Here is a 21,247-nt window from a genome sequence, read left to right on the forward strand (position 1 = left end):
GGTTCACCGCTGGCTCCATGGCGACCGGGAGAGGGTCGCGGTATCTGCTGACAATAGGCAGATGGCGCCGCAGTTTTGGAATAGCTCCCCAGTTCCGAGTGAGTACCTATTTTCCCTGCTTTCAAAAGAGGCTGTGGATCTCAAGAACAGCTCCTCTCCGAGGAGGTGCGCTTTCGGCAGTTCCTCCTTTAGCCAGTGCCCGCAGCCATCCTCTGTGCCCCGCCATTAGCTTTTCTTTTTCTGCAGGCGCTTGCTGCCCTCGTGCCCGGCGTATCCCACGTGGATAACAAGTCCGATTTCCTGGGGAAGAGGCCCCATCGCCGGCACCCTGGAATCCTGCAGCTGTCATGCGTGCGGCTGCCGCAAGCATTGGCCGAAGCCGCGCAGTTACTGCTGCTAGGTGAGTAAAGGTGGGAAATGGAAGCTCAAGAAGCGGAGATTGGGCCCTGCGTACAAGTGATTCCTCTTTGCATCTTTGGTCCATAGGGAGCGCGATGCCCAATATGGAGAAGCAGGTGCAAGCCCTAACCAATTATCTCTGGAGCCGGCATTTACCTGTAGAGCCAGAGGAGCTACAAAGACGGGCAGTTCTTCTTGAGAAAAAAATCCTGGAAAACGCAGGTGGGTCTTAAAAATAAAGAGTAAGCCAAATAGAAAGAGCAGAGAGAAATGAAGAGCGAGTAATAATTCTGCAGCCTCTTAAATAAATACTGCAGTTTCTTATTTGACTTTCTAACCAGAGTAGTTATTCATAATGTTGCCTTTCTAAAAGAAGATAGGTAATTTCAGAGATTGCCTACTAAATTCAGGGCTTTAGTAAAGGTCAATGAGTGCTTCAGTCTACTGTTGAAATTTAGATCTTTTTTTTTTCCTCAAGTCCACTGGATTAAGACCGTCTAAGTTTTTGTTCAGGTAAAATAAAGTCCCTCTCCAGTACTACAGGGAAAGGAGAATTCGTTTGTCAAGTTATTTTCATGATTGTGAATTCCTTCCTATTAAGAGGCCTGCCTTTTGTTCATCTTGTATTCCCTGAACTTCTTGTAGTACCTGGTTCATAGTAGGCACTCCGTAGGTAAAACAGTACTGAACTGAACACAATTGTAAGACAAGTTTTTCAAGCCCCTTTCCTTCCTATAGGAACTTTGGAGACATCACATTATTAAATTTGGGGGAATTGAAGAAATCTACAAAGTACTGTCTTTATCCTATCCTTTAACTTTTTATTACACTTGCTTTTAATACAGAACAAAACCTGTGAGATAGAGTTGGTTGAATTGAAAGAACTGCTGTTAGAGGCAATATATTATCTGATATACTATGGTGGTGGTGGTGGTCATTATTATTCTTACCTGAAACTCTTCTCTAGTTTCGCTTCTCTCTTAAGCATTTTCCATGTGGGAACTGGTGGGGAATGGCAGGCAGTAAATTCAGATATTGTATCTGAGCCCTGTTCTTCCTAGGTCCTTACTTCCAGTCCTTGTTCTTACCCCAGACTCATGTCAGACAGAGAAACATCATGAAGAAATCCTGCATGCCTTGCGCAGAACTACCTATCATTGGCAAGAACTGAGGTAAGGGAGACTAAAAGGGCTGCAGGAGAAGGAAAAGTTTGGCTTTTGAGAAGGAGAGTTGGGGAAATACAATTACACCATTTAGTGTTTGAAAAAGTAATCTGGTTTGTAAGCCTCCCTAAGACGTTTCTGTGTTGATCAGTGAAAGGGTTGAGCTGGAAGAGCCCTTTGCAAAGATTTCATTTCCTAAAAGTCTGGAGGGTAGCTGCAGGATAGAGGTTAATTCCCAGTGGTATGTCTGATTTTTCTGGCAGCTACAGTGAGGGACTGAGCCTGGTGTATATGGCAGCAAGATTGGATGGTGGCTTTGCAGCAGTTTCCAGAGCTTTCCATGAGGTGAAATTCCCTCAACTTCCAACCAGAAACTTTTTACTATCAGTTCCCTTCTTCATAAAGTAATCTTCTGGGACAAGATTCTTGGGACATTACATGTGCATTTTTTTCGAGAGGTTGTCTTTATCGTCTGAAAGGAATTTTTGACCCAAAAAAGGTTTAGAATCACTGTTCTTAAGAGCTACACTGAATCTTAAAAGACATTCATGTCTCATTTCCTCTGTTGCGGTCCCCTAATTCATGTTTACCAAGACCCTAAATGTATGTCTGTCTTCCCCACTGTGGGGTATTGAATATTTCTTCAGATCCAAGCTCGCCTTCCAGAGTTCCAGCCACAAACCTTGATGGACTTTGGCTCAGGTACTGGCTCTGTCACCTGGTGAGTATCTTTCTCTGTGTCTGTCAGTTCCAACTCTATAGAGAGCTAGAGCTAGCTTATACCACGTCAATATCAAGAGATTGGAGAACCAAAGGAAGAAGAGGAAAATTGGGAACTGATGTGTTTCTTCCCTCAGATTAGACAAGGCATGAGAAGGTATATAAATTAGGGTCAGAACTTAAATGTCAAGTGAAAAAACCCACATTAAGAAGGATAAAAAAGGAAAGGAATTTGATCTCGGACAGGGATTTACGTATCATCAAGATTTTTGTGTGTGTGTTCATGTAGTTTTTGAGTCTTCTAAAGAGTTGTAGATGAAACAAGAAAATAAGATTGCTAGTTTTTCTAACTATTTTAACATAGCACTCTGTTTCCCCAAGGTTGGGTTAGGGACAGAGGGATCTCTTGTAGGGATAACTTTGTCATGAGAACGTGATGATTTATTTTTTGCCACTTTAGGGCTGCTCATAGTACTTGGGGCCAGAGCCTACGGGAGTATATGTGTGTGGACAGCTCAGCTGCCATGTTGGAATTGGCAGAAAAGCTGCTGAAAGGTGAGGACAAAATGTAAGGAAGGGCTTTTCCAAAGTTTAAGGCGTTTGTAAAGCAAAGGAGTACCAGAAAGGGTATTTTATTGGGGAGTAGAGGAGAGGCTTGAAAGTTAAAGATGTGTCTGATGCAATGACCCTGTTAAAGATGCTGGGGGCCTCTGTTGGACTGTGGATGGGTAGGGTAAGAATAACAGGACAAATGACCCAATATTCCCCCTGCCCTTTTTTTTCATAGTTGTCTACTCTGTTGCATCTCCTCCTCAGCTAGCATTTTGTCCCTTCAGTTTCTACCCACACTCACAGTTGCCACATCTCTACTTTCCTCCACAGGTGGTTCAGGATCTGGGATGCCTTGTGTTCCGGGTGTCTTTTTCAGACAGTTTCTACCTGTATCACCCAAGGCAAGTGGCGGTGTTTAAAGTATGCCAGATGTGGAGTATGCAGATGGAAAACTGGCCCTGGCTTTACAACCTAGCATTCTGTTAGAAAGTAAAAGAAAGCAGAAGAAATTTAATGGGATAGACCTTTGTTGTACTCTTTAAAAGAGGGAGATGTCAGGTCGGTCGTTTTCCTCGTCTTGTGCACCAGGTACAATTCGATGTGGTGGTAGCAGCCTTTTCTCTCAGTGAGCTGCCCAGCAAGGCCGACCGCACTGACGTAGTCCAGACCTTGTGGTGCAAGACAGGTCATTTTCTGGTAAGTGGAAGCCCCTTTATCCCTTCAAGTTTTTAAGCAGCTTCATGGGTTTGTTTCATGCCTTTCCTTGTCCCCATTGGAGCTTGTCTTCATTTTTAAGCATTTTCATCCTACATAGATCCCTTTGTCCCTCTTTTCAGGTCTCCACCTACATCATATATGTAATACCCGTTTCATTTAGAATCCCTATTCTATTTGGGAATGCTCTTCCAGAGCTACTGACATTTATGTTTTCATGTAATTCGAGGCTTCTTACTTCCCCTTTTATAATCAGGTATTGATAGAGAATGGAACAAAAGCTGGGCACTCCCTTCTCATGGACGCCAGGGACCTGGTCCTTAATGTAAGGTTCTTTCTCCTTCTTTCACCTTACCCTCCTTTCCCCACTTATTCTCACCAGTTCTTGGCACTCCCTTGAAAACTGAAGGGACTCGCATATAGTAATAAGGGTGACTCTGGAGATAGTAGGCACATGAAGTCATGATATAGGGTAGTAGTTGGCAAACTCCAGCCTATGGATCAGATCCAGCCTGCCACCTGTTTTTATATGAGCAGTGCTTATTTGTGCATCTATAACCATGTGTCTGTGGCTATACATCTGTTGCGTGTGGCTATTTTCACCATACAGATAGCAGTAGGAAACAGATTTTGCCTAGTCTCTGGACCTTAAAAATTTTTTTTTTTTGCCAGCCTCTGATCCAGGGCACTTCTGAGCCAAGAACCTTATCTGTTTAGGACCATATGAACCAGTGTATAATCGCAAATTTCATTGTCTTGAAATGGGATTTTTTTTTTTGAGAGTGAAGGTTACTGACAAGGGAGAGCACCATACTATGTGCCAAGTTTCTGCCTTTCTCTTGCTGCAAAGAGAAAGTTCTTTGTTTGGAGTATTAGAGAAACAGCCAGCTTAATTCAAAGAACATAGTTAATAATTACCATAATTGAATGTTAGAGGAGTGCCCAATTTATTGAGTGCAGAGATTGAGTTAGAACAGACCCCTCAGCTCAGCCTAAAATTTTTTTTCATTTCCTTTGATTTCAGGGAAAAGAAAAGTCACCTTTGGATCCTCGACCTGGTTTTGTCTTTGCCCCAGTGAGTATTACTTCTGCCTTTCCCAGCAAGCAAAGATCTGAACTCAGGAAAAGAGAGCTAACCACCATCCTCTACTCTTGATTCCTCCTTAGTGATTCCCCTGGCTTGCCCTTTCGCCTGCTCTGTGCTCCCTTATCCCTAGCCCTTCTTAACTCTATTACTCATAGTTTCTAGGTTTCATGATTGTGGTTCTTTTGTCTTACCTCATGTCTTTGTGTTCACAGTGTCCCCATGAACTTCCGTGTCCCCAGTTGACAGCCTCTAAGCCCCTGGCCTGTAGCTTTTCCCAGGCCTACTATCCCATCCCCTTCAGCTGGGTATGTACTCTGAGAATACTGTGGTAGGGAGAAAATAGCCTGGGAAAGCACAGTGAAAAAGATTCAGAGATGGGAGGATTTGGGAAATTCCAGAGAATGCTTAGAGATTTTAGGGTCTGAATGTATATGACTTATAGAAAATGAGAAGAGTCACAGGAATGAGGTTGGAAGAAATTTTTTTCCCTCATCTTTTCCCGCAAGCCATCTCTGTATCCTTGTCTTAGAACAAGAAGCCGAAGGAAGAAAAGTTCTCCTTGGTAATCCTTGCCCGAGGATCTCCAGAGAAGGCTAATCGCTGGCCCCGAATCACTCAGCCTGTTCTTAAACGGCCACGCCATGTGCATTGCCACCTGTGCTGTCCAGATGGGCATATGCAGCATGCTGTGATCACAGCCCGCAGACATGGCAGGTGTGGAGGTGTGACCAGAGTTGGTGGGAGGTAGGGAGAACCTGCAGCCCACATTGACCCTCTCTTTTCTGTAGGGATTTGTATCGCTGTGCCCGGGTCAGTTCCTGGGGAGATCTTTTACCTGTGATCGCACCATTGGAACTTCCTCCATCTGCTCAAGATGCCCCTGAGAGTTGACACAGATGTGTGACAAGTGTTTTCTTCTATCTTGATGGCCGAGGCGGAAGCTACCTGGTGTCCAGGATGGGAGTGCTATTACTGTTACGGCAAAAAAAAACTAGTTCAAATATCCTCCATTGTAGTAGACTGTATTCTTTGAGCTTACTCGGCCATCCTCTCGTGTCAGGGGACATTCAACTTTAAGGGATCCAATATGTTGCATTTTCTTTCTTTGTGTGCCATTTGTCAAGGACTCTGTTCCTTATCAGTTCCTGGGATACAGGAACGAGTAGAGCTGTACGCAATTCTCAGGACTGCTGGCTGCGGCTGCGGCTGCTGCTGCTGTTGAGTCACTTCAGTCGTGTCCGACTCTCTGTGACCCCATAGACGGCAGCCCACGAGGCTCCCCCATCCCTGGGATTCTCCAGGCAAGAACACAGGAGTGGGTTGCCATTTCCTTCTCCAATGCATGAAAGTGAAAAGTGAAAGTGAAGTCGTGTCCGACTCTTACCAACCCCAGGGACCGCAGCCTACCAGGCTCCACCATCCATGGGATTTTCCAGGCAAGAGTACTGGAGTTGGATGCCATCGCCTTCTCTGTCTCAGGACTGAGATCATGGGAAAGAGCACCTGCTTGGATTCCCTTCAGTGACTCTGTTCAGTGACTCTGTTCAGTGACCTTGTACTTATTAGACTATCCATTTTGTTGCAACTGGTGGAATTTCATTCTTTTTAACAGCTGAGTAATCATTTTACTGAAGATATATAAGCATGCATTTCTTACAAGCATGCTAATAAAATACCCTTGTTCCACTAGAGACTTGGGTCCCCCGCGTCCTTCTTTCTGTCTCCAGCTACTTCAGAGCGTGGAAACCTAACGAACTCACTTTCTCGCCCGGGCTTTCAAGACCTCCTTGAGAGGACACCCTGTGCCTTCGTGAGTGGTACAAGTCCTGTGTATGGGCTTTATTGGTTTTCCGCGTAGCCCGAGGGATATTGCTCTTTCTCTTTCTTTTTGTCGACTCCAGTCCCCAGGTCCCAGTCTGTAAAAGACCGCAACAAATGGCACCCGAAACGGACATGGTATTCACCCTTGGCAAACAGGACGGAGTGACTGGGACCTACGGAGGTTGGTAAGTGCGGGGTTATGGGACAAACAGCTGGAAAGCCTCACCATTTTTCTACTTTACTTCATCATTTAAAGTTCAAGGACTTCTGGGTTTGTGTCAACTTATAATTTGGCACCGGGTCAAAGAGAATGTTGGAACGAGCCACTAAATGGGGGAAAAATATTCCAATAGATTTCTGGCCCCTATGGACTCTCATTAAAGCTGTGATTCTGCCATTTCAAGATAATTCTAGCCCTCCTGATATTCGACAATAAGCGGAACGCTTGTTACATGAATATGAATTAGATGATGAAACTTTTCAAAAGGCCCAATTAGAACATAAAATATTTCAGAATTTTCCTACTAGCCCTGTTCCGGCAGCCCCAAGTGCTCCTCCTCTCGCAGTAGACACAAAACCGAAAGTCCCTTCAATTCAAGGACAAAATGACTCTGACAATGACTCTTCTGAGGCTCTCTTTGACACTAAAGCTGATAATGGTTTTTTGGATAACAACGATAAGCCTTTAGCACGCACTCGTATTTATGAGAAAAAACTATCTACTCATTCTCCTTCACGACGGAGGCTCTCTGAGTTGCTGGCTTTGCAATCTTGAGTCTCTGAGGCCAATACAGGCTTTTCCTATATTAAGAAATGTTAATGCCCAGGGGCAAATAATACCTCAATATGAAGGCTTTGATTTTTCTCACAGGCAACAAATGAAAAAGGCTGTAATTATGTATGGCCCTCATTCACCTTTTACTAAAGAACTTTTAAACACTATGGCATCTTCTATTGGAAATTTTGTTCCTTATGATTGGCAACTTTTGATAAGGGCTCTTCTTAAACCAGGAGAATATTTTCAATGGACAATGTGGTTTCAGGATATGGCCCAAGATGGTGCCAATTCTAATGCTCAAGCTGGCACTCTCCAAAACCAAATTACTCTTGAAATGTTAACCAATACAAGGCAATATGATTCTATAGAAGCTCAAATACAAAGCCCTCCTTGGTGGAAAACTATCTTGACTATAATAATTGTAGTCATCTTATTCTTGCTGTTTGCTTTTTATATCAGTAACTGTATAATGAACTTTGTATCTAAGTGGCTTAGGCATTTAAGTTACAAATGATTGTTCATGCTCCTGCAGTTTCCACTGCCTCAGGGCCCCTGGATCAGAGACCCTCAATATGAGGATAAGGAGACTGTATTGCCTCAACAATTTAGGGTCTACACCCCTTCCCAGCAGGAAGAAGTTACAGAACAATTTCTTCACCCCTTTCCCTGGCAACCATATTCTCCTAAAAGCAGGACGAAATGAAAGAATTAAAGCTTAGGCAAGCAATCCAGGGCCTTTTAAGGAAGAGACAAGCATTCTCACTCATGTTTTCCTTAAGCCTTGTGCAACAATGTATGTTGCCAGAGAACTGACCTTTCTTTAGGTCCAGAGCTAATGATTACACAGCACAATGTCTTACTCATGGAAATGCTTTTCCTAGGCCCTATGTTAATGATTTGAATTATAACAAATCTTTCCTGGGAACCTATATCTCAAGACTTGTACCCCTGATTACACAGCAACAATATATCTTGCCCAGAGACTTTGTCTGGAATCTGTTCTCCCTGGCTAATCTTGTGCCAAAGTTATCTCAGGATATATGTCTTGCTGCTGCTGCTGCTGCTGCAAAGTCACTTCAGTCGTGTCCGACTCTGTGCGACCCCAGAGACAGGAGCCCACCAGGCTCCTCCGTCCCTGGGATTCTCCAGGCGAGAACACTGGAGTGGGTTGCCATTTCCTTCTCCAGTGCATGAAAGTGAAAAGAGTGAAGTCGCTCAGTCGTGTCCGACTCTTAGCGACCCCATGGACTGCAGCCTACCAGGCTCCTCCATCCTTGGGATTTTCCAGGCAAGAGTACTGGAGTGGGGTGCCACTGGGAAAGGGCCTAATAGAACTCTTAAAATGTTGAGGTATTCTTTTCATCTATTATCAGCAGCTAGTTGAGAAATATACAAGGTCCCACTTAAACTAATGAGGCAGATACCCTTTCTACCCCCACAAACCTTCGACCTTTTACTTGGCCAATCTAGTTTGACTTCTAAAAGAATTACTGTTCACCCTAGAATAATTGATTTAGATTATAAGGGAGAAATTCAAATTATGATGTCATCTCAGATACTATGGCAATTCAAAAAGGGGGACAAAATTGCCCAGCTGCTTCTTTTACCTTGACAGATGGACTTGGCAATACAGATCAAAAATAATCCTTATGGACATCAATAATATCTGAATATGCTCAACCAAATATAAAAATCAAAATTAATGGCAAAAGATACTAGATCCAATATTACTGTTATTTTCAAATATTTATGGCCCAAATCTTGGCCGATGCAGAGAATTTCTTGCCAAATTACAGGAATTTCTCAAACCAAAATAACAAGAACTCTATCAAAATACTCAAATTTATCCTTGTGAGGGACTAGAAGGCCAACCGGCAACATTACAACCTTATGTGATAGATGCAACCCTTAATTTAATACAGATTTACTTATACAATGGCAAGCACAAATATATATTCCACATTTTTCCTAGGGGCCACTGCTCATTTAACAAACAATGCAATTATTAAAATAATTTGGAAGAATGATGACCCTATGTGGACAGATTGAAATTAAAACATATTGAGGAATCTTATTCCCCTTGGAACTCTCTCACTTTTGTTATAAGAAAGAAATCTAACAAATGGCATATCTTAACAGACCTTAGAAAAGTTAATGCAATATGAAACCTATGGATGCATTACAACCAGGAATTGTATCACCTACCACTATTCCTCAAAACTGGCATATTATTATTACAGATTTATCAGATCAGATCAGCTGCTCAGTCGTGTCCGACTCTTTGCGACCCCATGAATCGCAGCACGCCAGGCCTCCCTGTCCATCACCAACTCCCGGAGTTCACTCAGACTCACGTCCATCGAGTCAGTGATGCCATCCAGCCATCTCATCCTCTGTCGTCCCCTTCTCCTCCTGCCCCCAATCCCTCCCAGCATCAGAGTCTTTTCCAAGGAGTCAACTCTTCGCATGAGGTGGCCAAAGTACTGGAGTTTCAGCTTTAGCATCATTCCTTCCAAAGAACACCCAGGGCTGATCTCCTTCAGAATGGACTGGTTGGATCTCCTTTGCAGTCCACGGGACTCTCAAGAGTCTCCTCCAACACCACAGTTCAAAAGCATCAATTCTTCGGCACTCAGCCTTCACAGTCCAACTCACATCCATACATGATCACAGGAAAAACCATAGCCTTGACTAGACGAACCTTTGTTGTCAAAGTAATGTCTCTGCTTTTGAATATGCTATCTAGGTTGGTCATAACTTTCCTTCCAAGGAGTAAGCGTCTTTTAATATCATGGCTGCAGTCACCATCTGTAGTGATTTTGGAGCCCAGAAAAATAAAGTCTGACACTGTTTCCACTGTTTCCCCATCTATTTCCCATGAAGTGATGGAACCGGATGCCATGATCTTCGTTTTCTGAATGTTGAGCTTTAAGCCACTTTTTCACTCTCCACTTTCACCTTCATCAAGAGGCTTTTGAGTTCCTCTTCACTTTCTGCCATAAGGGTGGTGTCATCTGCATATCTGAGGTTATTGATATTTCTCCTGGCAATCTTGATTCCAGCTTGTGTTCCTTCCAGTCCAGTTCAGCGTTTCTCATGATGTACTCTGCATATAAGTTAAATAAACAGGGTGACAATATACAGCCTTGACGTCCTCCTTTTCCTATTTGGAACCAGTCTGTTGTTCCATGTCCAGTTCTAACGGTTGCTTCCTGACCTGCATACAAATTTCTCAAGAGGCAGATCAGGTGGTCTGGTATTCCCATCTCTTTCAGAATTTTCCACAGTTTATTGTGATCCACACAGCCAAATGCTTTGGCATAGTCAATAAAGCAGAAATAGATGTTTTTCTGGAACTCTCTTGCTTTTTCCATGATCCAGCGGATGTTGGCAATTTGACCTCTGGTTCCTCTGCCTTTTCTAAAACCAGCTTGAACATCAGGAAGTTCACAGTTCACATATTGCTGAAGCCTGGCTTGGAGAATTTGGAGCATTACTTTACTAGCGTGTGAGATGAGTGCAATTGTGTGGTAGTTTGAGCATTCTTTGGCATTGCCTTTCTTTGGGATTGGAATGAAAACTGACCTTTTCCAGTCCTGTGGCCACTGCTGAGTTTTCCAAATTTGCTGGCATATTGAGTGCAGCACTTTCACAGCATCATCTTTCAGGATTTGAAATAGCTCAACTGGAATTCCATCACCTCCACTAGCTTTGTTCGTAGTGATGCTTTCTAAGGCCCACTTGACTTCCCATTCCAGGATGTCTGGCTCTAGGTCAGTGATCACACCATCGTGATTATCTGGGTCGTGAAGCTCTTTTTTTGTACAGTTCTTCTGTGTATTCTTGCCATCTCTTCTTAATATCTTCTGCTTCTGTTCAGTCCATACCATTTCTGTCCTTTATCGAGCCCATCTTTGCATGAAATGTTCCTTTGGTATCTCTGATTTTCTTGAGGAGATCTCTAGTCTTTCCCATTCTGTTGTTTTCCTCTATTTCTTTGCATTGATCACTGAAGAAGGCTTTCTTATCTCTTCTTGCTATTGTTTGGAACTCTGCATTCGGATTGCTTTTTTACTATACCTTTACACCCTCTAGACCGAGAGAGATGTACTTTCTCTCTTCCTTATCCTAATCACACCAGGCCTCATAAACGATACCAATGGACTGTATTGCCTTAGGAATGATGAATTCTCCCACCATGTGCCAATACTATGTAGCCAAAGCCCTTGAACCTACAAGAAAACAATTTCCTAACTTTCTTGTTATTCATTATATGGATGATGTATTGTTTTCAGCTCCATCTGTTTTAGAAACTCAACACATGTTCTATACAGCTCAACAATGCTTGAAAGACTGGATTAATCATTGCCCCTGAAAAAACAAACCTCTACACATTACCATTACTTAAGATTTGATATTAATACACAACATATTACTCCCCAACTAAAACAGATTCGTACTGATAAATTATCAACCTTGAGATTTTCAAAAACTTTTAGGTGATATAAATTGGATTAGACCCTCTTTCAGTTCAGTTCAGTTCAGTTCAATCACTCAGTCGTCTCCAACTCTTTGTGACCCCATGAATCGCAGCACGCCAGGCCTTCCTGTCCATCACCAACTCCCGGAGTTCACTCAGACTCATTTCCATCGAGTCAGTGATGCCATCCAGCCATCTCATCCTCTGTCGTCCCCTTCTCCTCTTGCCCCCAATCCCTCCCAGCATCAGAGTCTTTTCCAATGAGTCAACTCTTCGCATGAGGTGGCCAAAGTACTGGAGTTTCAGCTTTAGCATCATTCCTTCCGAAGAAATCCCAGGGCTGATCTCCTTCAGAATGGACTGGTTGGATCTCCTTGCAGTCCAAGGGACTCTCTAGAGTCTTCTCCAACACCACAGTTCATAAGCATCAATTCTTCGGTGCTCAGCCTTCTTCACAGTCCAACTCTCACATCCATACATGATCACAGGAAAAACCATAGCCTTGACTAGATGGACCTTTGTTGTCAAAGTAATGTCTCTGTTTTTGAATATGCTATTTAGGTTGGTCATAACTTTCCTTCCAAAGAGTAAGCGTCTTTTAATTTCATGGCTGCAGTCACCATCTGTAGTGATTTTGGAGCCCAGAAAAATAAAGTCTGACACTGTTTCCACTGTTTCCCCATCTATTTCCCATGAAGTGATGGAACCGGATGCCATGATCTTCGTTTTCTGAATGTTGAGCTTTAAGCCACTTTTTCACTCTCCACTTTCACCTTCATCAAGAGGCTTTTGAGTTCCTCTTCACTTTCTGCCATAAGGGTGGTGTCATCTGCATATCTGAGGTTATTGATATTTCTCCTGGCAATCTTGATTCCAGCTTGTGTTCCTTCCAGTCCAGTTCAGCGTTTCTCATGATGTATTCTGCATATAAGTTAAATAAACAGGGTGACAATATACAGCCTTGACGTCCTCCTTTTCCTATTTGGAACCAGTCTGTTGTTCCATGTCCAGTTCTAACGGTTGCTTCCTGACCTGCATACAAATTTCTCAAGAGGCAGATCAGGTGGTCTGGTATTCCCATCTCTTTCAGAATTTTCCACAGTTTATTGTGATCCACACAGCCAAATGCTTTGGCATAGTCAATAAAGCAGAAATAGATGTTTTTCTGGAACTCTCTTGCTTTTTCCATGATCCAGCAGATGTTGGCAATTTGACCTCTGGTTCCTCTGCCTTTTCTAAAACCAGCTTGAACATCAGGAAGTTCACAGTTCACATATTGCTGAAGCCTGGCTTGGAGAATTTTGAGCATTACTTTACTAGCGTGTGAGATGAGTGCAATTGTGTGGTAGTTTGAGCATTCTTTGGCATTGCCTTTCTTTGGGATTGGAATGAAAACTGACCTTTTCCAGTCCTGTGGCCACTGCTGAGTTTTCCTAATTTGCTTGTATATTGAGTGCAGCACTTTCACAGCATCATCTTTCAGGATTTGAAATAGCTCAACTGGAATTCTATCACCTCCACTAGCTTTGTTCGTAGTGATGCTTTCTAAGGCCCACTTGACTTCCCATTCCAGGGTGTCTGGCTCTAGGTCAGTGATCACACCATCATGATTATCTGGGTCGTGAAGCTCTTTTTGGTACAGTTCTTCTGTGTATTCTTGCCATCTCTTCTTAATATCTTCTGCTTCTGTTCAGTCCATACAATTTCTGTCCTTTATCGAGCCCATCTTTGCATGAAATGTTCCTTTGGTATCTCTGATTTTCTTGAAGAGATCTCTAGTCTTTCCCATTCTGTTGTTTTCCTCTATTTCTTTGCATTGATCACTGAAGAAGGCTTTCTTATCTCTTCTTGCTATTTTTTGGAACTTTGCATTCAGATGTTTATATCTTTCCTTTTCTCCTTTGCTTTTCACTTCTCTTCTTTTCACAGCTATTTGTAAGCCCTCCCCAGACAGCTATTTTGCTTTTTTGCATTTCTTTTCCATGGGGATGGTCTTGATCCCTGTCTCCTGTACAATGTCACAAACCTCATTCCATAGCTCAGTAATGCTGAGGAAGCTGATCGGTTCTATGAAGACCTACAAGACCTTTTAGAACTAACACCCAAAAAATATGTCCTTTTCGTTATAGGGGACTGGAATGCAAAAGTAGGAAGTCTAGAAACACCTGGAGTAACAGGCAAATTTGGCCTTGGAATACAGAATGAAGCAGGGCAAAGACTAACAGAGTTTTACCAAGAAAATGCACTGGTCATAGCAAACACCCTCTTCCAACAACACAAGAGAAGACTCTATACATGGACATCACCAGATGGTCAACACCGAAATCAGATTGATTATATTCTTTGCAGCCAAAGATGGAGAAGCTCTATACAGTCAGCAAAAACAAGACCAGGAGCTGACTGTGGCTCAGACCATGAACTCCTTATTGCCAAATTCAGACTGAAATTGAAGAAGGTAGGGAAAACCACTAGACCATTCAGGTATGACCTAAATCAAATCCCTTATGATTATACAGTGGAAGTGAGAAATAGATTTAAGGGCCTAGATCTGATAGATAGAATGCCTGATGAACTATGGAATGAGAATTATTTATACTCCCCTCTTTTCATCCTCCCATGGGACTTCTTGCCCAACAAGAACACCCAATAGAATGAATCTATACCCATTTTAGAGGAATAAAGTCACTTACACCCTACCTTGATTTAATTGCTCTAATTATCAATGGAAGAAATAGACCTAAAACTCTAATTGGCTCTGATCCTCATAAAATTATAATACCTATTAATAAATCTCAATTTGAGAATGCATTACAAACCTACTGATTTCCAAATAGCTTTTCTGCAATATTTTGGAGAATTTTCATTTCATTATCCTTCTAACAAGCTCTGGAATTTCTTCAAAAATACTGAATTTATTATCTCTCACATTATCAGCTTGCAGCCTATACCTCAAGCTGATATTTTCTATATAGATGGGACTAAAAACTCCAAAGCTTCATTCTGGTCTCTCAAAGAACATAAAATTTTTTATACTAAATTTCATTCTGCTCAACAAAATGAATTATATGCTCTTATTCAAGTTATTCACCTTATCCCATTAATATAGTCTCTGACTCCTTATATTCAGCTTTTTTATTAAAAAATATAGAAACCTCCACTATAAACTCCAGTCAACCTATTATTCAACAACTTTTTTTCGAACTACAATCTATTATTAGAAACTGCACTTCTCCTATTTATATTTCCCATATTCAAACACATTCCTACCTTCCTGGCCCTATGACTCATGGTAATGAACAAGGTGATAAACTTATTTGTTTTGCTACTCCCGAGGAACAACGTGCTCTATTACACAATAATGCTGGCTCCTGGCACCAAATTTGGAAAATTCCATACCGACAAGCTAAAGAAATCATTAGTAATTGCTCTACTTGTAAACCCTTACATCTTCGACCCATTACACAGGGTGATAATCCTCGAGGATTACAACGCAAAGAATTATGGCAAATGGATGTAACTCATTGCCCTGAACTTTCTCCATCTTCTTTCCTATATATCTGTATCAACACAAATTCTTCTTTTATATAGGCCATACCTCTTCAAGGTCAGGCTACACAGCACGTTGTAACTCACCTTTTTTAGCTTGTTTTGCAGTAACGGGAACTCCTATAAAAACAGACAATGGCCCTGCCTATATTTCTAGGCAATTCAAACAATTTTTTACAATCATTTTCTATTAAGCACGTTACAGGTATTCCTTATAATCCACAAGCACAAGGCATAGTTGAACGAGCACATCACACACTGAAACTACAAATAAAAAAGTTTAAAAAGGGGGAATACACAAGAACACTTCTATCTTCCTTATCCAAAGCAGACTTTACTAGATTTCAATGTAAGATGTTATTTAAACCTATAACTATTGTTAATACAGCTTTATTTGTTTTAAATTTTTTATTTTTTTAATTTAAATTTATTTATTTTAATTGGAGGCTAACAACTTTACAATATTGTATTGGTTTTGCCATACATCAACAGGCACGGGTGTACACATGTTCCCCATCCTGAAGCCCCTTCCCACCTCCCTCCCCGTACCATCCCTCTGGGTCATCCCAGTGCACCAGCCCCAAGGATCCTGTATCCTGCATCAAACCTGGACTGGAGATTCATTTCTTATATGATATTATACATGTTTCAATGCCATTCTCCCAAATCACCCCACCCTTTCCCTCTCCCACAGAGTCCAAAAGACTGTTCTATACATCTGTATCTCTTTTGCTGTCTCACATACAGGGTTATTGTTACCATCTTTCTAAATTCCATATATATGCATTAGTATACTGTATTGGTGTTTTTCTTTCTAGCTTACTTCACTCCGTATAATAGGCTCCAGTTTCATCCACCTCATTAGAACTGATTCAAATGTATTCTTTTTAATGGCTGAGTAATACTCCATTGTGTATATGTACCACAGCTTTCTTATCCATTATCCATTCATCTGCTGATGGACATCTAGGTTGCTTCCATGTCCTGGCTATTATAAACAGTGCTGCGATGAACGTTGGGGTACACGTGTCCCTTTCCCTTCTGGTTTCCTCAGTGTGTATGCCCAGCAGTGGGATTGCTGGGTCATAAGGCAGTTCTATTTCCAGTTTTTAAGGAATCTCCACACTGTTCTCCATAGTGGCTGTACTAGTTTGCATTCCCACCAACAGTGTAAGAGGGTTCCCTTTTCTCCACATCCTCTCCAGCATTTATTGCTTGTAGACTTTTGGATTGTAGCCATTCTTCACGCCATGTGAGACTGGCATGAAATGGTACCTCACTGTGGTTTTGATTTGCATTTCTCTGATAATGAGTGATGTTGAGCATCTTTTCATGTGTTTGTTAGCCATCTGTATGTCTTCTTTGGAGAAATGTCTGTTTAGTTCTTTGACCCATTTTTTGATTGGGTCATTTATTTTTCTGGAATTGAGCTGCAGGAGTTCCTTGTATATTATTGAGATTAGTTCTTTGCCAGTTGCTTCATTTGCTATTATTTTCTCCCATTCTGACGGCTGTCTTTTCACCTTGCTTATAGTTTCCCTTGTTGTGCAGAAGCTTTTAATTTTAATTAGGTCCCATTTGTTTATTTTTGCTTTTATTTCCAATATTCTGGGAGATGGGTCATAGAGGATCCTGCTATGATTTATGTCGGAGAGTGTTTTGCCTATGTTCTCCTCTAAGAGTTTTATAGTTTCTGGTCTTAAATTTAGATCTTTAATCCATTTTGAGTTTATTTTTGTGTATGGTGTTAGAAAGTGTTCTAGTTTCATTCTTTTACAAGTGGTTGACCAGTTTTCCCAGCACCACTTGTTAAAGAGATTGTCTTTTCTCCATTGTATATTCTTGCTTCCTAGTCAAAGATAAGGTGTCCATAGGTGCATGGATTTATCTCTGGGCTTTCTATTTTGTTCCACTGATCTATATTTCTGTTGTTGTGCCAGTACCATACTGTCTTCATGACTGTGGCTTTGTAGTAGAGCCTGAAGTCAGGCAGGTTGATTCCTCCAGTTCCATTCTTCTTTCTCAAGATTGCTTTGGCTATTCGAGGTTTTTTGTATTTCCATACAAATTGTGAAATTATTTGTTTTAGCTCTGTGAAAAATACTGTTGGTAGCTTGCTAGGGATTGCATTGAATCTATAGATGCTTTGAGTAGTATACACATTTTCACTATATTGATTCTTCCAATCCATGAACATGGTATATTTCTCCATCTATTAGTGTCCTCTTTGATTTCTTTCACCAGTGTTTTATAGTTTTATATATATAGGTCTTTAGTTTCTTTAGGTAAATATATTCCTAAGTAAGATGTCCTTTTCATTATAGGGGACTGGAATGCAAAAGTAGGAAGTCAAGAAACACCTGGAGTAACAGGCAAATTTGGCCTTGGAATACGGAATGAAGCAGGGCAAAGACTAACAGAGTTTTGCCAAGAAAATGCACTGGTCATAGCAAACACCCTCTTCCAACAACACAAGAGAAGACTGTACACATGGACATCACCAGATGGTCAACACTGAAATCAGATTGATTATATTCTTTGCAACCAAAAATGGAGAAGCTCTATACAGTCAGCAAAAACAAGACCAGGAGCTGACTGTGGCTCAGACCATGAACTCCTTATTGCCAAATTCAGACTGAAATTGAAGAAAGTAGGGAAAACCACTAGACCATTCAGGTATGACCTAAATCAAATCCCTTATGATTATACAGTGGAAGTGAGAAATAGATTTAAGGGACTAGATCTGATAGAATGCCTGATGAGCTATGGACGGAGGTTCGTGACATTGCACAGGAGACAGGGATCAAGACCATCCCCATGGAAAAGAAATGCAAAAAAGCAAAATGGCTGTCTGGGGAGGCCTTACAAATAGCTGTGAAAAGAAGAGAAGCGAAAAGCAAAGGAGAAAAGGAAAGATATAAACATCTGAATGCAGAGTTCCAAAGAATAGCAAGAAGAGATAAGAAAGCCTTCCTCAGCGATCAATGCAAAGAAATAGAGGAAAACAACAGAATGGGAAAGACTAGAGACCTCTTCAAGAAAATCAGAGATACCAAAGGAACATTTCATGCAAAGATGGGCTCAATAAAGGACAGAAATAGTATGGACTGAACAGAAGCAGAAGATATTAAGAAGAGATGGCGAGAATACACAGAAGAACTGTACAAAAAAGAGCTTCACGACCCAGATAATCACGATGGTGTGATCACTGACCTAGAGCCAGACATCCTGGAATGGAAAGTCAAGTGGGCCTTAGAAAGCATCACTACAAACAAAGCTAGTGGAGGTGATGGAATTCCAGTTGAGCTATTCCAAATCCTGAAAGATGATGCTGTGAAAGTGCTGCACTCAATATGCCAGCAAATTTGGAAAACTCAGCAGTGGCCACAGGACTGGAAAAGGTCAGTTTTCATTCCAATCCCAAAGAAAGGCAATGCCAAAGAATGCTCAAACTACCGCACAATTGCACTCATCTCACACGCTAGTAAAGTAATGCTCCAAATTCTCCAAGCCAGGCTTCAGCAATATGTGAACTGTGAACTTCCTGATGTTCAAGCTGGTTTTAGAAAAGGCAGAGGAACCAGAGGTCAAATTGCCAACATCCGCTGGATCATGGAAAAAGCAAGAGAGTTCCAGAAAAACATCTATTTCTGCTTTATTGACTATGCCAAAGCCTTTGACTGTGTGGATCACAATAAACTGTGGAAAATTCTGAAAGAGATGGGAATACCAGACCACCTGTCCTGCCTCTTGAGAAATCTGTATGCAGGTCAGGAAGCAACAGTTAGAACTGGACATGGAACAACAGACTGGTTCCAAATAGGAAAAGGAGGACGTCAAGGTTGTATATTGTCACCCTGTTTATTTAACTTATATGCAGAGTACGTCATGAGAAACGCTGGACTGGACTGGAAGGAACACAAGCTGGAATCAGGATTGCTGGGAGAAATATCAATAACCTCAGATATGCAGATGACACCACCCTTATGGCAGAAGGTGAAGAGGAACTCAAAAGCCTCTTGATGAAGGTGAAAGTGGAGAGTGAAAAAATTGGCTTAAAGCTCAACATTCAGAAAATGAAGATTATGGCATCCGGTCCCATCACTTCATGGGAAATAGATGGGGAAACAGTGGAAACAGTGTCAGACTTTATTTTTCTGGGCTCCAAAATCACTGCAGATGATGACTGCAGCCATGAAATTAAAAGACGCTTACTCCTTGGAAGGAAAGTTATGACCAACCTAGATAGCATATTCAAAAGCAGAGACATTACTTTGACAACAAAGGTTCGTCTAGTCAAGGCTATGGTTTTTCCTGTGGTCATGTATGGATGTGAGAGTTGGACTGTGAAGAAGGCTGAGCGCCGAAGAATTGATGCTTTTGAACTGTGGTGTTGGAGAAGACTCTTGAGAGTCCCTTGGACTGCAAGGAGATCCAACCAGTCCATTCTAAAGGACATCAGCCCTGGGATTTCTTTGGAAGGAATGATGCTAAAGCTGAAACTCCAGTACTTTGGCCACCTCATGCGAAGAGTTGACTCATTGGAAAAGACTCTGATGCTGGGAGGGATTGGGGGCAAGAGGAGAAGGGGACGACAGAGGATGAGATGGCTGGATGGCATCACTGACTCGATGGACATGAGTCTGAGTGAACTCCGGGAGTTGGTGATGGACAGGGAGGCCTGGCTTGCTGTGATTCATGCGGTGGCAAAGAGTCGGACATGACTGAGTGACTGATCTGATCTGATCTGATTCCTAAGTATTTTATTCTTTTCATTGCATTGGTGAATGGAATTGTTTCTTTAATTTCTCTTTCAATTTCTCATTATTAGTGTATAGGAATGCAAGGGATTTCTGTGTATTGATTTTATATCCTGCAACTTTACTATATTCATTGATTAGCTCTAGTAAATTTTTTAAACTTACCACAGGGAGATATCTTAACAAGAGCAGAAAAACATTTTGAAGGATTACAGGATACCTCTCCTCCTCTGCCCATTTGGTATCAAGACGGGCTGACTAAACAATGGAAATCTGGGAAATCTTACAGGGAAAGGGATATGCTTGTATTTCTCCAGATGGATCCAACAAACTCAATTGGCTTCCTCTTCGGAAAATCCGCCCCAGGGGAGCCTCCAGTATTCAAAATAAAGACAAAAAGACAAAACCCCCAGGAGGAAGAAATTCCAATACAGGCCATGGCTGCTCTAAAACTCTCCAAGAAGCACCGCCCTCGATGTCATCAACCTCATGATCTCCTGTCACTGCTCCTGCTAAGTCACTTCAGTCATTTCCGACTCTGTGCTACCCCAGAAACGGCAGCCCACCAGGCTCCCCCGTCCCTGGGATTCTCCAGGCAAGAACACTGGAGTGGGTTGCCATTTCCTTCTCCAATGCATGAAAGTGAAAAGTGAAAGTGAAGTTGTTCATTCATGTCCAACTCTTAGTGATCCCATGGACTACGGCCCACCAGGCTCCTCCATCCATGGGATTTTCCAGGCATGATCTCCCTACTTGGGGACAAATAAAAACCCTTACTAATCAAGCTGAAAATCTGGTTTCTCAACAGGAAATGCCTCAGAATCCAGAAAATATTTTTATTGCTATGCTTGCTTTGCTTGCTTTTGCTTCCCCTGCTCACGCTGAATTAATTAATCATACTTACTGGGCCTATATACCCAACCCCCCTTTACTGCAGGTTATAAAATGGACAGATAAAGGACCAATCATATCCACTGATGACTCAGTACATATGCCTCCTCCTTGGAGCTTGGAGGGGCCTTCTCATCCTGAGAAAAAAGGAAGACTAATTAATATTTCTCTAGGGTATGAAGTCCTTCGTCTATGCATGGGTCCAAAAGAATTATGCATTAACTTTAGCTGACAAACATGGGCTTTCATTCTGCCTCCAAAGAAGAACTTTTGGACATTGCTTGGACAGTTTACTGCCCTTTCTTTCTATGAGAACCATGTCAACACTACTGAAAC

General features: G+C 41.8%; 2 protein-coding genes across 5 annotated transcripts in view; both read left to right on the forward strand.

Annotated features, from left to right (window-relative positions):
• On the forward strand, positions 1-6,326 carry METTL17 (methyltransferase like 17). Of its 4 annotated transcripts, none has more exons than XM_086322167.1 (14): positions 1-98; positions 247-400; positions 487-621; positions 1,461-1,571; positions 1,826-1,907; positions 2,210-2,283; positions 2,743-2,837; positions 3,165-3,235; positions 3,423-3,530; positions 3,805-3,873; positions 4,573-4,623; positions 4,848-4,940; positions 5,165-5,349; positions 5,424-6,326. In XM_086322167.1, the coding sequence occupies exons 5-14, from the start codon at positions 1,854-1,856 to the stop codon at positions 5,524-5,526; spliced, it is 903 nt and encodes a 300-aa protein (XP_086178293.1). In that variant the 5' UTR covers positions 1-98; positions 247-400; positions 487-621; positions 1,461-1,571; positions 1,826-1,853; the 3' UTR covers positions 5,527-6,326. The 4 variants fall into 4 exon arrangements, with proteins under 4 accessions (XP_086178293.1, XP_086178292.1, XP_086178295.1 ...); XM_086322166.1 differs by having other exon boundaries at positions 1,493-1,571; XM_086322169.1 differs by lacking the exon at positions 1,826-1,907.
• The window catches only part of SLC39A2 (solute carrier family 39 member 2), a 25,064-nt gene continuing 9,240 nt past the window's right edge, over positions 5,424-21,247 (forward strand). The window contains exon 1 of the mRNA XM_086322172.1: positions 5,424-6,641. The gene's annotated coding sequence lies outside the window, so the exon portion shown is untranslated. The remainder of the gene's footprint in view (positions 6,642-21,247) is intronic.

The sequence above is a fragment of the Bos grunniens genome, chromosome 10 (genome assembly GCF_055505025.1).
Source record: "Bos grunniens cultivar Pamir isolate PY7600 chromosome 10, Bosgru_T2T1.0, whole genome shotgun sequence".
Lineage (NCBI taxonomy): Eukaryota > Metazoa > Chordata > Mammalia > Artiodactyla > Bovidae > Bos > Bos grunniens.